Source organism: Labeo rohita, chromosome 25 (assembly GCF_022985175.1).
Source record: "Labeo rohita strain BAU-BD-2019 chromosome 25, IGBB_LRoh.1.0, whole genome shotgun sequence".
Lineage (NCBI taxonomy): Eukaryota > Metazoa > Chordata > Actinopteri > Cypriniformes > Cyprinidae > Labeo > Labeo rohita.
In genome coordinates, this window is record NC_066893.1 from 28,588,565 (window position 1) to 28,603,274 (window position 14,710).

A 14,710-nucleotide genomic window follows, 5' to 3' on the forward strand; every position below is an offset into this window, starting at 1 on the left:
ATTCAATATATTTAAATATATTTTTATTTTAAAAAATATTATATTAAATGCACATATTAAAATTGGTTGTACATTTTTATGTGAATAGTTTCTCAGTTTCATGTTTTTGAGATCCATGAAAAATAATCCATAAAACAAGACCAATTTCTATATTTTTTTCTCACTCCGTTAGCATATATTTCCTACAGTTTTAAGCATAAAATCGTAGACTTAACGACGATTTAATTTTGATACATTTTTTCAGAAAACAAGACATTATCTTGTGTAATTTCGCTTCTGAAATAAATTTGTCTTGATTTAAAAACGTTTAAATATTTGTATTGGAAAACGTAGTGCACACTTTTCCTACTCCTACTTTAAAAAATAATATATCTATAAATATATTGAATTAACTATATGTCACTTTGTGTCGACCCAAAATTGCTGAGTTTAACCAGATTTTTGCATTTAATGAAAATATGAGTTTTCATCCCTGTGCAAAGCTGTCGTGATCCTACGGGTGGTTGCTAAGGTGTCACTGGGCGGTTGCTAGGTGGCTGTTTACTAGACCAAATCAAAACAGCTTTCACATGAATAGGAGCGCTAATTAAGTCACTAATGAAATTTAGGACGCTGCCTTGGAAGACAGCTGCCTATGTAGACAGCACTGCAGCTCACTGAGATCCTACAAAACACACTGAAGATCATGTGAGCGAGTGGAAATGAAGCTGGGTTTCATCAGCGCAGGTGGGATTTCTTGCGCGTGTTGCTCATTAGAGGTCACGGGTCTGTCAGTCGTCGCTCATGGCTCACAAACCGAAGGAGGAAACTCTCATTTCATCCCGCCGCGGCGCTCCGTTTGTTTCGGTTCGTTGTTCGCCGAGGTCTTTCTTTCTTTAACGCCCCGAGTGAGAAATGAAGCCGTTGTCTGCCGGTAAATACGAGCGAGTTTAAATTTCACATCTTGTTACGTTTTCGCTTTGATGTCGTATTTGCAGAGATTGGATTGTAATGTTGCATGAAGTCATTGTGTTCGGAGTGACTGTGTGAGCGGATTCAGCGCTGGAGCGACAGACCCCTGGAGAAAAACACAGAAACACACAGACTGAGCCTTCACATCTCATACAGACTCTACACTGTGTATGTTACAGTCATCACAGCTGGGAGTAACTGATCACATGTAATCTGGATCACATCATCAGAGTACTCGTAATTACAGCATATCTTAATATGTTTATATTTGAATATGTATATATTTTAAAATACCTAGAATCAGATTAGAGTTAAGTAATCTAAGAAGTAGTTAGAATACATTACCTTAAATGAGTAACCTAGATTATGTTACTAACTACTATTTTATTATGAAATCTGTAACGGACTACAGAATTTGTGTGTAATCTACCCAGCACTGACAGTAATCATACTTACACCATAAAACCGTAGATAATGGTGTGAAACAGCGAAACAAGTTGTAAAAGTTCCATTTTCAACCTTGAAATTTCATGTTTAATTCAATGTGTTACTTGTAATTTTTTGGAATTTACTAGCAATTTCTGAGTGAAACATTGTTTTAAAGTAAATCCTACACCACACATCAGCATACCTAGCAACCACGTAGCATCTCCATAGCAACCAGGCACAACACTGTAGCATATGCATAGCAACTATCCACAACATCCTAGCAACTGCATTGCAATTCTGTAGCAACCTGCCACAACTCCCTAGCAGCCACATAACAACTCCAAAGCAACCAGACACAACATTGTAGCATCTGCATAGCAACACCAAAGCAACCAGCTACAACACCCTAACAACCACATAGTGACTCCATTGAAATGAGCTGCAAGACTCAGCAACTCCATGGCAACCAGCCACAACACCCTAGCAACCGCATAGCAACTCCATAGCAACCAGCCACAACTTCTTATCAACTAGCCACAACACCCTAGCAACCGCATAGCAACTCCATAGCAACCAGCCACAACTTCCTATCAACTAGCCACAACACCCTAGCAACTGCATAGAAACTCCAAAGCAGCTAGCCACAACACCCTAGCAACCACACAGCAACTCCATAGCAACAAGCCAGAACTTCCTATCAACTAGCCACAACACCCTAGCAACCGCATAGCAACTCCAAAGCAACCAGCCACAACACTGTAGCATCTGCATACCAAATTCATAGGAATTAATGACAACACTCTTACAACCCCATAGCAACCAGCCACATTAATAGCATCTGCATAGCAACTCCACAGCAACTAACCACAACACCCTAGCAGCCAGTCACAACACCCTAGCAACCACAGATTAACTCCATAGCAATCAGCCACAACTCCCTATCAACTAGCCACAACACCCTAGCAACTGCATAGCAAGACCAAAGCAACCAGCCACAACACCCTAGCAACCGCACAGGAACTTCATAGCAACCAGACAGAATACCATAGCAACGGCATATTGACTCCATATCAACCAGCCACAACACCCTAGCAACCACATAGTGACTCCACTGCAACTGCAAAGCAACTCCATAGCAACTGCATAGCAACTCCAAAGCAGCCAGCCACAACACTGTAGTAACTGCATAGCAACACCAAAACAACCAGCTACAACACCCTAGCAACCGCATATTGATTCCATATCAACCAGGCACAACACCCTAACAACCACATAGTGACTCCATTAAAACCAGCTACAACACCCTAGCAACTCCATAGCAACCAGCCACTACACCATAGCAACCACATAGCAACTCCAATGCAGCCAGCCACAACTCTCTATCAACTAGCCACAACACCCTAGCAACTGTATAGCAACACCAAAGCAACCAGCTACAACACCCTAACAACCACATAGTGACTCCACTGAAACCAGCCACAACACCCTAGTAACAGCACAGCAACACCAAAGCAACCGCATATTGACTACACATCAACCAGCCGCAACCACAACTCAACCTAGCAACCACATAGCATCTCCACAGCAACCCGCCACAACACCCTTGCAACTGCATAGCAGCTATCCACAACACTCTAACAACCAGCAACAACACCATTGTAACTGCATAACTAGCCATAACAACAATCAGCTACAACACCCTAGCAACCACATAACAACTCCATAGCAACCAGACACAACACCCTAGCAACCGCATAACAACTCCATAGCAACCAGCCACAACACCCTAGCAACTGCATAGCAACACCAAAGCAACCAACTACAACACCCTAACAACCACATAGTGACTCCATTAAAACCAGCTGTAACACCCTAGCAACTCCATAGCAACCAGACACAACACCCTAGCAACCGCATAACAACTCCATAGCAACCAGCCACAACACCCTAGCAACTGCATAGCAACACCAAAGCAACCAACTACAACACCCTAACAACCACATAGTGACTCCATTAAAACCAGCTGTAACACCCTAGCAACTCCATAGCAACCAGACACAACACCCTAGCAACCGCACAGTGACATAATGTAGCAACTGCATAGCAAATCCATAGCAACTAACCACAACACCCTAGCAACCCCATAGCTACCATGGTAAAAAATGAATAGCATTTACTTACTAACAGTAGACCATAGTAATTAATGTAGTAAAGACTTTTTGATGACTGATAATTAATAGCAACAGTAACTGTAGTATTTTGGCCATGGCAAACTGTCATGAGGGTTTTCCCACAATGCACCGCTGCAGTTGGTGCGCGTGGGCTGCTTTCACCTGTATATTCACACGCTGCTACAGCGGCCAGGATTTCATGACTTATTTAGACACACACACACACACACACACACACACACACACACGGAGTTAATTTGTGGTGCTTAATTAAGGCCTTTTGTTTCTCACGAGTGGCTCGTTACATGTAAATGGCTCGTCTCTGAGGACGCCGTCGCGCGTGTGTGTGTTTGAAGAGGAAGTACGCCTTTGTTTGCAGCTGTTGTTTAATCTTGCACATTTTTTTCTCTTTTTTTGTGCTTGTATTTTACAAACTCCTGCCGCTGTTATGTAACCGCTCAGCTGTGCTGTACGATCACGTTTGATTGTGCGTTAGATCTAGAAACGTGCTGATTTCATAAGATTTTGAGCTGCTGTGATGGTGAAAAGTGTCACTGGTGGGTCCTGATGTACCGTTTGCAATGCTGTAGACATTTTTCAATTATTTATACATGAGAATGATAAAGAAACATGGCGCAATATGAAACTGGACGGTAAAGCTTGTCGACACACTTTGATGTTGGCTTGAGAAAGCTTTAACCAGAATGTGTGAACTAAATTCAAAAGCCTGAAGTTTTAAAGACTTCTAAGACAGATTTTGATTTTTCTGAATTCTGATTGTTTTTTTCTGACTCTGAATTGCAAGACAAACTCAGAACTGAGAGAAAAATCCAGAACTCAGAACTGCAGTATCTCAATTCTGTCGCAATTCTTTTTTCTCACAATTCACAGATAAAAGTCAGAATGCTGAGTGTGTATCTCACAATTCTGACTATTCTCTCGCAATTCTGTTTATCTCTCAGTTCTACATTTATATATTCTATTTCTGTCTATTTTGCAATTCTAGTGTATAATTTTGTAATTCTGACTTTATATCTCACAATTCTGATTTCATTTCGCGATTCTTGGTTTATATATTCCAATTCTATTTTCTCACAGTTCTGAGTTTATCTTACAATTCTCTTTATGTCGCAGTGCTATTTTCACACAATTCGCAAATCTAGTTTATATCTCACAAATCTGAATTTATATCTTGCAATTTTGACTATATATATCTTATAATTTTGAGTTTATATCTCACAATTCTGACTATTACAGTTCTTTTTATATATTGCAATTCTGTTTACATTTCCCAATTCTGACTATTTTCTTGCAATTCTGAGTTTATATCTGACAAATTCTACTTTATATTTCGTAAGTCTGTATCTTGCAATCCTGAGTTTCTCTCACAATTCTGTTTATATATTGCAATTCAGACTATTTTCTCATAATTCTGATTTCATATCTTGCAATTCTGACTACTTTCTTACAATTCTCAATTTTTATCGATATATCACAATTCTGACTATATATATCTCACAATTCTAGTTTTTATCTCACAATTCTGACCTTTTTTTGCAATTCTCAGTTTAGTTCCCAATTCTGAGAAAAAAAAGTCACAATTCATATTCTGACTTTACATAATTCTGTTTATATCTCACAGTTTTAGTTTATATTCCACAATTCTGACTGTATTTTCAAATTCTGACTTTATATAATTCTGTTTATCTCTCGCAATTCTGTTTATATATAGCAATTCTGAGTATATATATCACAATTCTGAATATTTTCTCACAGTTCTGACTTTATATAATTGTTTATATCTTGCAATTCTGTTTATATATCGCAATTTAATAAGTTTATATAAGAGTTTATATAACGCAATTCTGTTTATATCTTGCAATTCTAAGTTTATATATCGCAATTCTGACTATTGAATCACAATTCTTAGTTTACATCTCGCAATTCTAGTTTTTCCATCTCACAATTCTGACTTTTTTTTTTTTTTGCAGTTCTCAGTTTAGCTCTTGCAATTCTGAGAAAAAAAAAGTCACAATTCAAATTCTGACTTTATATAATTCTGTTTATATCTCGCAATTCTGTTAATATATCGCAATTGACTTTTCTCATAATTTTGACTTTATATCTCGCAATTTTGACTATTTTCTCACAATTCTGAGTTTATCTTACAATTCTCTTTATGTCTCAATGCTATTTTTTACACAATTCTTTCTATCTCACAATTCTAATTTATATTTCACAAATCTGACTTTATATCTTGCAATTTTGACTACGTATATCTCATAATTTTGAGTTTATATCTCACAATTTTAGTTTATATTCCGCAATTCTGACTTTATTTTCAATTTGGACTTTATATAATTCTGTTTATATATTGCAATTCTCAGTTTGTATCTCTCAATTCTGTTTATATATTGCAATTTTGTTTATATCTTGCAATTCTAAGTCTATATATCGCAATTCTATTTTATCACAATTCTTAGTTTACATCTCGTAATTCTAAGTCTATATCTCACAATTCTGAGTTTATATAACGCAATTCTGTTTATATCTCGCAATTCTAGTTTTCATCTCACAATTCTGACGTTTTTTTTTTGCAATTCTCAGTTTAGCTCTCGCAATTCTGAGAAAAAAAAGTCACGATTCAAATTCTAACTTTATATAATTCTGTTTATATCTCACAATTATGTTAATTCATCACAACTGACTATTTTCTCATAATTCTGACTTTATATCTCGCAATAATAAGATATAAATTCTGAGTTTATATCTCGCAGTTCTAGTTTTCATGTCACCACTTCTAACCTTTTTTTTTTGCAATTCTCAGTTTAGCTCTTGCAATTCTGAGAAAAAAAGGTCACAATTGGGCTTTTCTAAAAAAAAAAATGTCTTATCCCATGTCAGAAACAAGCTCCCACACGCTGCAGCGTTCTCATAAGAACATAAATGTCTGAAATGAACACATCACTCAGCCCGTTTCATTCGCTCAAAACTGAATCAATTTTCATGAGGTCATTAACAGTAAATGCTCTAAATGAAACGGCTACAAACATTGTTATCTGTGGAGTATATTTAGCATCCTGACATCTATTCTGATATAAATAGCACAAAAAACACAAGCATCCCACACCGATTCAGCTCTTCAACTCCAGCTCGTTCTCTTTCTTTTCTTCTCTCCAGTAGTGAAGCGGCCGGACGCCTTTTCAATTTCAAAGCCAGTCTGTTCTGCCAACTGCAAACTCTTCTGCAACAAAGAACAAGAGTGATTTCAGCATTCTGCAGCAAACAGACGCGGCTGTAAAAAAAAAAAAAAAAAAAAAAAAAAAAAGACCCGCTCATCTATTTTCTGCTCATCTCCGGCGGTGTGAAAGCAGCAGAATAGAGGAGCGTGGCATGGCTTTACAACGAGGGGAAACTGCGGACAAAGTTTGAGCCGATGGCCAAAACTTTTCCGTAACAGTCAGACTCATTCATGTTTCTGAAAGTTCAGGTTGTAGGAGAACCATGATAAATGTGAGCGGGTTCGGCTTGTTGTCTGCAGAGGCTCGATATGAGACTTTAGTAATGAATACAGGGAGGAGATTATGTACTTCACTATTTACTTGTGATTTTAATCTAAAAACACTTTCTGAAAATATATAACTGAAATGAAATTGCTGGAGTTCCCGTTTCCGTCTGTGCTATTAATCAACGTTGCCAAACACAAGAACAATCAGAAGATGTGGGTCACCTTTAAGGAATATCAGTTTCATCTAATCATCCTTCAGTCTGCTCTCTGAAAACTCTGAAATATTAAACAATAACAAAAAATGACATTTTATAACAATCATAAAAATAAAAAATCTATTGAATTTATAGAACTGTAATTAATTTCTATAATTTTTTGAATCGATATAATTGTCTAAAACCAATAACAAAAAATGACATTTTATAAAAATCGTTAAAAATATAGAATTTATAAAAATATAATTTATATAATTATTTAAGCCAAAAATAACATTTTATAATCATAAAAATAAAAAATCTATTGTATTTATAGAATTATGATTCATTTACACAATTATTTAAATTGATATAATTGTCTAAAAATAATTACAAATAGAAAATGCAATATTATACTAACAAAAAAAATGACATTTTATAATCATAAAAAAAAAATCCATGGTTTTTATAGAATTATGATTAATTTACACAATTATTTTAATTGATATAATTGTCTAAAAATAATTAAAAATAGAAAATGCTATATTAAACTAACAAAAAAATGACATTTTATAATCATAAAAATAAAAAAATCTATGGTTTTATAGAATTATGATTCATTTACACAATTATTTAAATTGATGTAATTGTCTAAAAATAATTCAAACTAGAAAATGCTGTATTAACAACAAAAAATGCATTTTATAAAAAACAAAAATAAGAAAAACTACTGAATTTATACAATTATAATTAATTTATATAATTATTGTATAATAATTGATGTAATTGTCTAAAAATAATTCAAACTAGAAAATACTTTATAAACAACAAAAAAATACATTTTATAAAAATCATAAAAATAAGAAAATCCATTGAATTTATATAATTATAATTAATTTATATAATTATTTAAATTGATATAATTGTCTAAACATAATTCAAAATTACATTTTATAAAAATCGTTAATTATTTTAATTGATGTAATTGTCTTAAAATAATTACAAATAGAAAATGCCATATTAAACTAACCAAAAAATGACATTTTATAATCATAAAAATAAAAAATATATTGTATTTATAGAATTATGATTAATTTACACAATTATTTTAATTGATATAATTGTCTAAAAATAATTACAAATAGAAAATGCTGTATTAACAACAATGAAAAAACAAAAAAAACAAACCACACACACAAGAACAATCAGAAGATGTGGGTCACCTTTAAGCAATATCAGTTTCATCTAATCATCCTTCAGTCTGCTCTCTGAAAACTCCCAGAAACCCAGTTAAGCTCCTGACGGTCACCTGACCGCGGCGAGGTCGCACCGTGATTGGCCGCTGATGAAGAGTGATTTTCATAATGATCTGAGATCAGCTTTAATCAGAGCAGAGGCTCATCTCTCCTGTGAGTGTTTAATCATTGAGAAAATCTCTCTCCACCAGCGTCTGAGTAATAATGGCTTTAATGTCGCCGCTGCCTAATTTAATATCATTCCACTCATTACGGCTCAATCGCAAAAGTCATTTGTCTGAAGACGGGATTAGACTGAGACGCCGCTGTTTGGACCAAACACGCTCTGTGGGCGAATGAAAACATGTCCAGGTCATATTTCACAATAAAATCATAAGAAACAAAAGAGGAATAATTCTGTATAGAAGAGATGAAAAGTCTATTTTTAGAAGCATTATTGTTTTTTCTCCCTCCACACATTCTCCAGAAAAACTCTCATTACTGTGTCTGGGAGGAAATTATTTTGTAATTTTCATTATTCTCACTAATGACTCTCATTAGATTCTCATTACTGTAATACAGTCATTTCTCAATATATTACAGTTAAAATTACTGTAATTTTTTTACAATTAAAATGAGCATGAAAGCAATACAACAACCAGAAGTACTTTGTTGTTAAAAATAAATATTTATATAATAAATAAAATTTATATAATTTATTTTATATAATTATTTTAATTCATGTAATTGTCTGAAAATAAATCAAAATAGAAAATGAAATATTAAACAATAACAAAAAATGTCATTTTATAACAATCTCAAAAATATAAAATCTGTTCAATTTATATAAAACAATAACATTTTATACAAATCGTAAAAAAGAAACAGAATTTATAGAAATATGATTAGTTTATATAATTATTTAAATTGATATAATTGTTTAAAAATAATTAAACAGAAGTATTAAACAATAACAAATGACACTTTATAAAAATTGTTAAAAATACAGAATTTATAGAAATATGATTAATTTATATAATTACTTTAATTGATGTAATTGTCTAAAAAATAATTAAAAATAGAAAATGCTGTATTAAACAACAACAAAAAAATACATTTTATAAAAAAAACAAAAATAAGAAAAACTACTAAATTTAAAGAATTATAATTAATTTATGTATTTTAATTGATGTAATTGTCTAAAAAGGTATTGAAGTATTAAACAATAACAAAAAATAACATTTTATAACAATAAATAAAAAATCTATTTAATTTATAGAACTGTAATTCATTTATATAATTATTTTAATTGATATAATTGTTTAAAAATAATTAAAAATACAAAATACAATATTAAACTAACAAAAATTGACATTTTATAAAAAATCATAAAAATAAAAAACTATTGAATTTATAGAACTATAATTAATTTATAGAATTATTTTAATTGATGTAATTGTCTAAAAAGGATTCAAAATAGACAATGAAGGATTAAACAACAACAAAAAATACATTTTATAAAAATCATAAAAATAAGAAAAACTATTGAATTTGTAGAACTATAATTAATTTATATAATTAATTTTAATTGATGTAAGTGTATAAAAAAGACACATACAAAAGACAGTGTTGTATTAAACAACAAAAAAATACATTTTATAAAAATAATAAAATAAGAAAAACTATTACATTTATGGAATCATAATTAATTTTTAAAAAAATTAAAAACAGAAAAAGTAGTATTAAACAACAACCAAAAATGACATTTTATAAAAATCATAAAATAAAAATAAAAATCTATAAAGGAAAAAATACAAAAGAAAAAATAATATAAATAATATAAATTTCATTACCCTGTAATTTTCAATCGATGTGTGCATATTTAGAATTATAAGCAATATTATATTAATATATAATATTAAACATAACATAACAACAAAGTTTTTTATTTACTTATTTTTATTTTTTTGTGAAATATGAGCAGGATGGGGTCTTTTATGTGAGACACACAAAGTAAATTTGTGTTTATCATTGAACATCAATCATGTCCCATCATGACGAGCTCTTCTGTCATCATAACGCCCACAAACATCAACATAATCTGAGATATTGAGATCACAGGAAATGAACTTGAAATGTGAAGCATTTGTGATGCAAACAAAACATCTGGATAAAAACTGAAAACTGAATATACAACCTGAATTCACTGCTGTAGATGATGGAGAACATCCCTGAAAAACAAAACAGACACAAATGAGTCACGAGTTTTCATTCAATGAGGGAATAAAGCTGTAAGATTTAACAAGAAATGTTTGAGATCATATTAGGAGTTAATTGCAGTGAATGGGTGCCGTCGGAATGAAAGTCCAAACAGCTGATAAAAACATCACAATAATCCACAACACTCCACACGAGTCCATAATCTATAATAACACTTCCTCCAGTGAAAAAGTGGTCTGGTCTGAATCAGGAGAGAAATCTGCACTGTTTACAAGCCAAAACAGCTCTAAACAAATATGTGGCTGGACTTTTGATGCGAGAGACAACAGGAGATGAACTTTATCACTGGAGAAAACTACTGTAGACTGTATCTCCTCCTAGAGCTTTAACTCTACAAACTCCAAACTCGGCCCAGATCTTCAGACTGGTCTGACTCGATGTGCTGTATCTTTTCAGACTGATCCGCCTTACAGTTTTTGTAAACCAGACGATCAAAACCACCAAAAATCCCATAGACTTACATTGACGAATGTTCAAATGAGCAACACTATTCAAACTCCAACTGACAAAATTCAAATCTAAACTCCCAGAATCCCTTGAGACTCAATCAACACTTCCCTTCTATGTACTATTTCTAATCCATTTACACTCATTCAAACTCATTTATCTATCGCTAGCAACCAGAATCATGCTAACAACTTGCTAATCATGCTAGAAACATGTTAACAACACGCTAATCATGCTAGACATATTAGCAAAACATGCTAATCATGTTAGAAACATGTTAGCCACTTGCTAATCTTATTAGAAACATACTAGCAACTTGTTAATCATGGTAGAAACATGTTAGCAACATGCTAATCATGCTAGAAACATGCTAACAACATGCTAATCATGCTAGACATGTTAGCAACATGCTAATCATGCTAGAAACATGCTAATCATGCTAGAAACATGCTAACAACATGCTAATCATGCTAGACATGTTAGCAACACGCTAATCATGTTAGAAACATATTAACCACTTGCTAATCATGATAGAAACATGTTAGCCACTTGGTAATCTTGTTAGAAACATGCTAATAACTTGTTAATCATGCTAGAAACATGCTAGCAACATGTTAATTATGCTGGAAAGATGATAGCAACTTGTTAATCATACTAGAAACATGTTAGCAAGATGCTAATAATGCTAGAAACATGCTAGCAACTTGCTAATCATGCTAGAAACATGTTAACAACATGCTAATCATGATAGAAACATGTTAGCAACATGCTAATCATGCTAGAAACATGCTAGCAACTTGCTAATCTTGTTATAAACATGCTAACATGCTAAAAATGCTAGTAACTTGCTAATCTTGTTAGAAACATGCTAACAACTTGCTAATCATGCTAGAAACATGTTAGCAACTTTGCTAATCATGCTAGAAACATGTTAGCAACATGCTAATCCTGTTAGAAAAATGCTAGAAACTTGTTAATCATGCTAGAAACATGTTAGCAACATGCTAATCCTGTTAGAAAAATGCTAGCAACTTGTTAATCATGCTAGAGACATGTTAGCAACATACTAATCATGTTAGAAAAATGCTAGCAACTTGTTAATTAAATACGCAGCTTTTGGCCCCTGAAGACATTAAGTGATGATGTGGATTATTGATGTTTTTATCAGCTCTTCTGAGGATTCATGCAGAGCTGCATTAGAGTTTGGTGTGAATCTCGGCATAATGTTGCTGCCTACCTTCATTCGTCAAGAACATGTTGCCGTACGATGCCTTAAAATGCTGTTCATGTAGGCAGCCGAGGGTTTGGAGCGGAGATAACGAACCGTGTGTGTGTGTGTGTTCAGATATCGACGAGTGCTCGGAGGGTTTGGTTCAGTGTGACACACACGCCACCTGTGTGAACTTACCTGGCTGGTATCACTGTGAGTGTCGTGACGGTTACCATGACAACGAGGTGTTCACCGCCAACGGAGAGTCCTGTAAAGGTACAGCTGTCCGAACACACACACACACACACACACACACACACACTTACATTCATTTTACATCAGCTAATTTCCAAAGCAAAAAATTTCATTTTTGTTTGAAGTTAAGGTACTAATTACAAGTAATTAAAAATTAATAAACAGCACATAGAATGCATATATATATAAAAAAAAAGAACTTTAAAAAATTGACAAAAATATGCAACAAAATAACTAAAACTTTAAAATTAAAGTGATTAAGTATTTACTTTAATAGTATATACTATACCAGATTATTATTGGTAACTAAAACAAAAAATAAATAAATAAATAAATAAATAAATATATTAGAAATAATTACTTTCAATAAAAAACTAAAATAATTAAAATACTTTCAAAAAAAATATTTAAATAAAAATATATCTAAACTTTATTTATTTCACCTAGTTGTTTAGTTTAAGTTGAAGTATTAAAATAAAACTAAGACCAAAAAATAAATAAATAAATAAATAAATAAATAAAGACAAATTATAACAGTCTATAAATGATATATCACCAGAGTTATTATCATTAACTAAAACTAAAAAAATAAATAAAATAAAATAAACATTAACTGAAACAAAATGTATTAAATAAATAAATAAATAATATTAAAAATCATTATTTTTTAAAATAAATTAAATATACCTAAAAAAATATATTTTAACTTTATTTCACCTAGCTGTTTGCTTTAAGATGAAGTACTAAAATAAATAAAATTAAAACTATAAAACAAATAAATAAAGATTAATTATAACAGTATATCAATGATTAATTATCATTAATTAAATATAAAGGCAAAAAAAAACTAGTTTGCTACTTATGAAATAAAATAAAATAAACATTAACTGAAACAAAACTTATTAAATTAATAAATTAAATAAATATTAAACTAAATACATGTTAGACTGAATAAAATATATTAAAAATAATAATCTAAACTAATTATTAAACATTAAATAATAAATATTAAACCAAAACATTAGACTGCATAAAATGTATTAAACAATTACTAGAAATACTATATATATATATGTCTATAGAATTTGTAGAATTTAATTTCTATAATTATTTTAATTGATACAATTACCTAAAAATAATTCAAAATAGAAAATGCTGTATTAAAACAATAACAAAAGACATTTTATAACAATCACAAAAATAAAAAAATCTATTAAATTTATAGAATTATAATTAATTTATACAACTCTAATTGATATAATTGTCTAAAAATAATTCAAAAAGAATATTAAGTATTAAACAATAACAAAAAATGACTATAAAATCGAAAAAAATGTATAGAATAAAATATATTAAAATTAATAAAAAATAAACTAATTATTAAACATTGAATAATAAATATTAAACTAATAAATGATAAATACAGAGATTTAAAAAAACAAAACAAAAAACAAATTGCTAAAATTTAATTTAAAAATGTAACTAAAAAAAAAAAAAAAATGTAATTCAGAATATTACTAAAAACTACTTTAGCATATGAGTGACACATCACACAGTTTTCTCAAACGCTGTGTACGTTTACGGTCTGTGTGTGTTTGTTTGCTCGTCCAGACATCGACGAGTGTCGGACGGGCCGCAGCACCTGCGCAAACGACACCGTCTGCTTCAACCTGGACGGCGGCTACGACTGCCGCTGCCCTCATGGACACAACTGCACCGGCGACTGCAACCACGACGGCAAGGTCAAGCACAACGGACAGATCTGGGTCCTGGACAGTGACAGATGCTCCGTGTGCTCGTGTCAGGTCAGTGAGAGTGATGCATTATGGGAATTGGCTGTGACGAGGGCAGCGTCCTCACGGCCGTCAGCGGAGCAGGTTTCACCGCACGCCATAAATCACCACCGTCTCATCCTGAGATATGAAGGACAGGTCAAGAGGGTCACATGATCACATCTTTAAAAGACGTGCATCAACAGCATTTGTGGTGTAATCTCTATTAAAACACACAAACAACAGTAGGATTAATTA

At 32.0% G+C, this 14,710-nt stretch overlaps 1 protein-coding gene and 1 long non-coding RNA gene across 2 annotated transcripts in view; one reads left to right on the plus strand and one right to left on the minus strand.

Annotated features, from left to right (window-relative positions):
• The window catches only part of nell2a (neural EGFL like 2a), a 173,973-nt gene that overhangs the window by 142,686 nt on the left and 16,577 nt on the right, over positions 1–14,710 (plus strand). Inside the window, exons 16-17 of the mRNA XM_051099295.1 lie at positions 12,561–12,701; positions 14,292–14,485. Of these exons, the coding sequence (XP_050955252.1) occupies positions 12,561–12,701; positions 14,292–14,485 (335 nt within the window). The remainder of the gene's footprint in view (positions 1–12,560; positions 12,702–14,291; positions 14,486–14,710) is intronic.
• LOC127156443 (uncharacterized) lies at positions 57–12,554 on the minus strand. Its single transcript, XR_007825752.1, has 5 exons — positions 12,453–12,554; positions 10,686–10,719; positions 7,282–7,335; positions 6,682–6,795; positions 57–1,057 (listed from the first exon to the last, which is right to left on the minus strand). It is a non-coding gene; the product is annotated as an uncharacterized LOC127156443 (long non-coding RNA).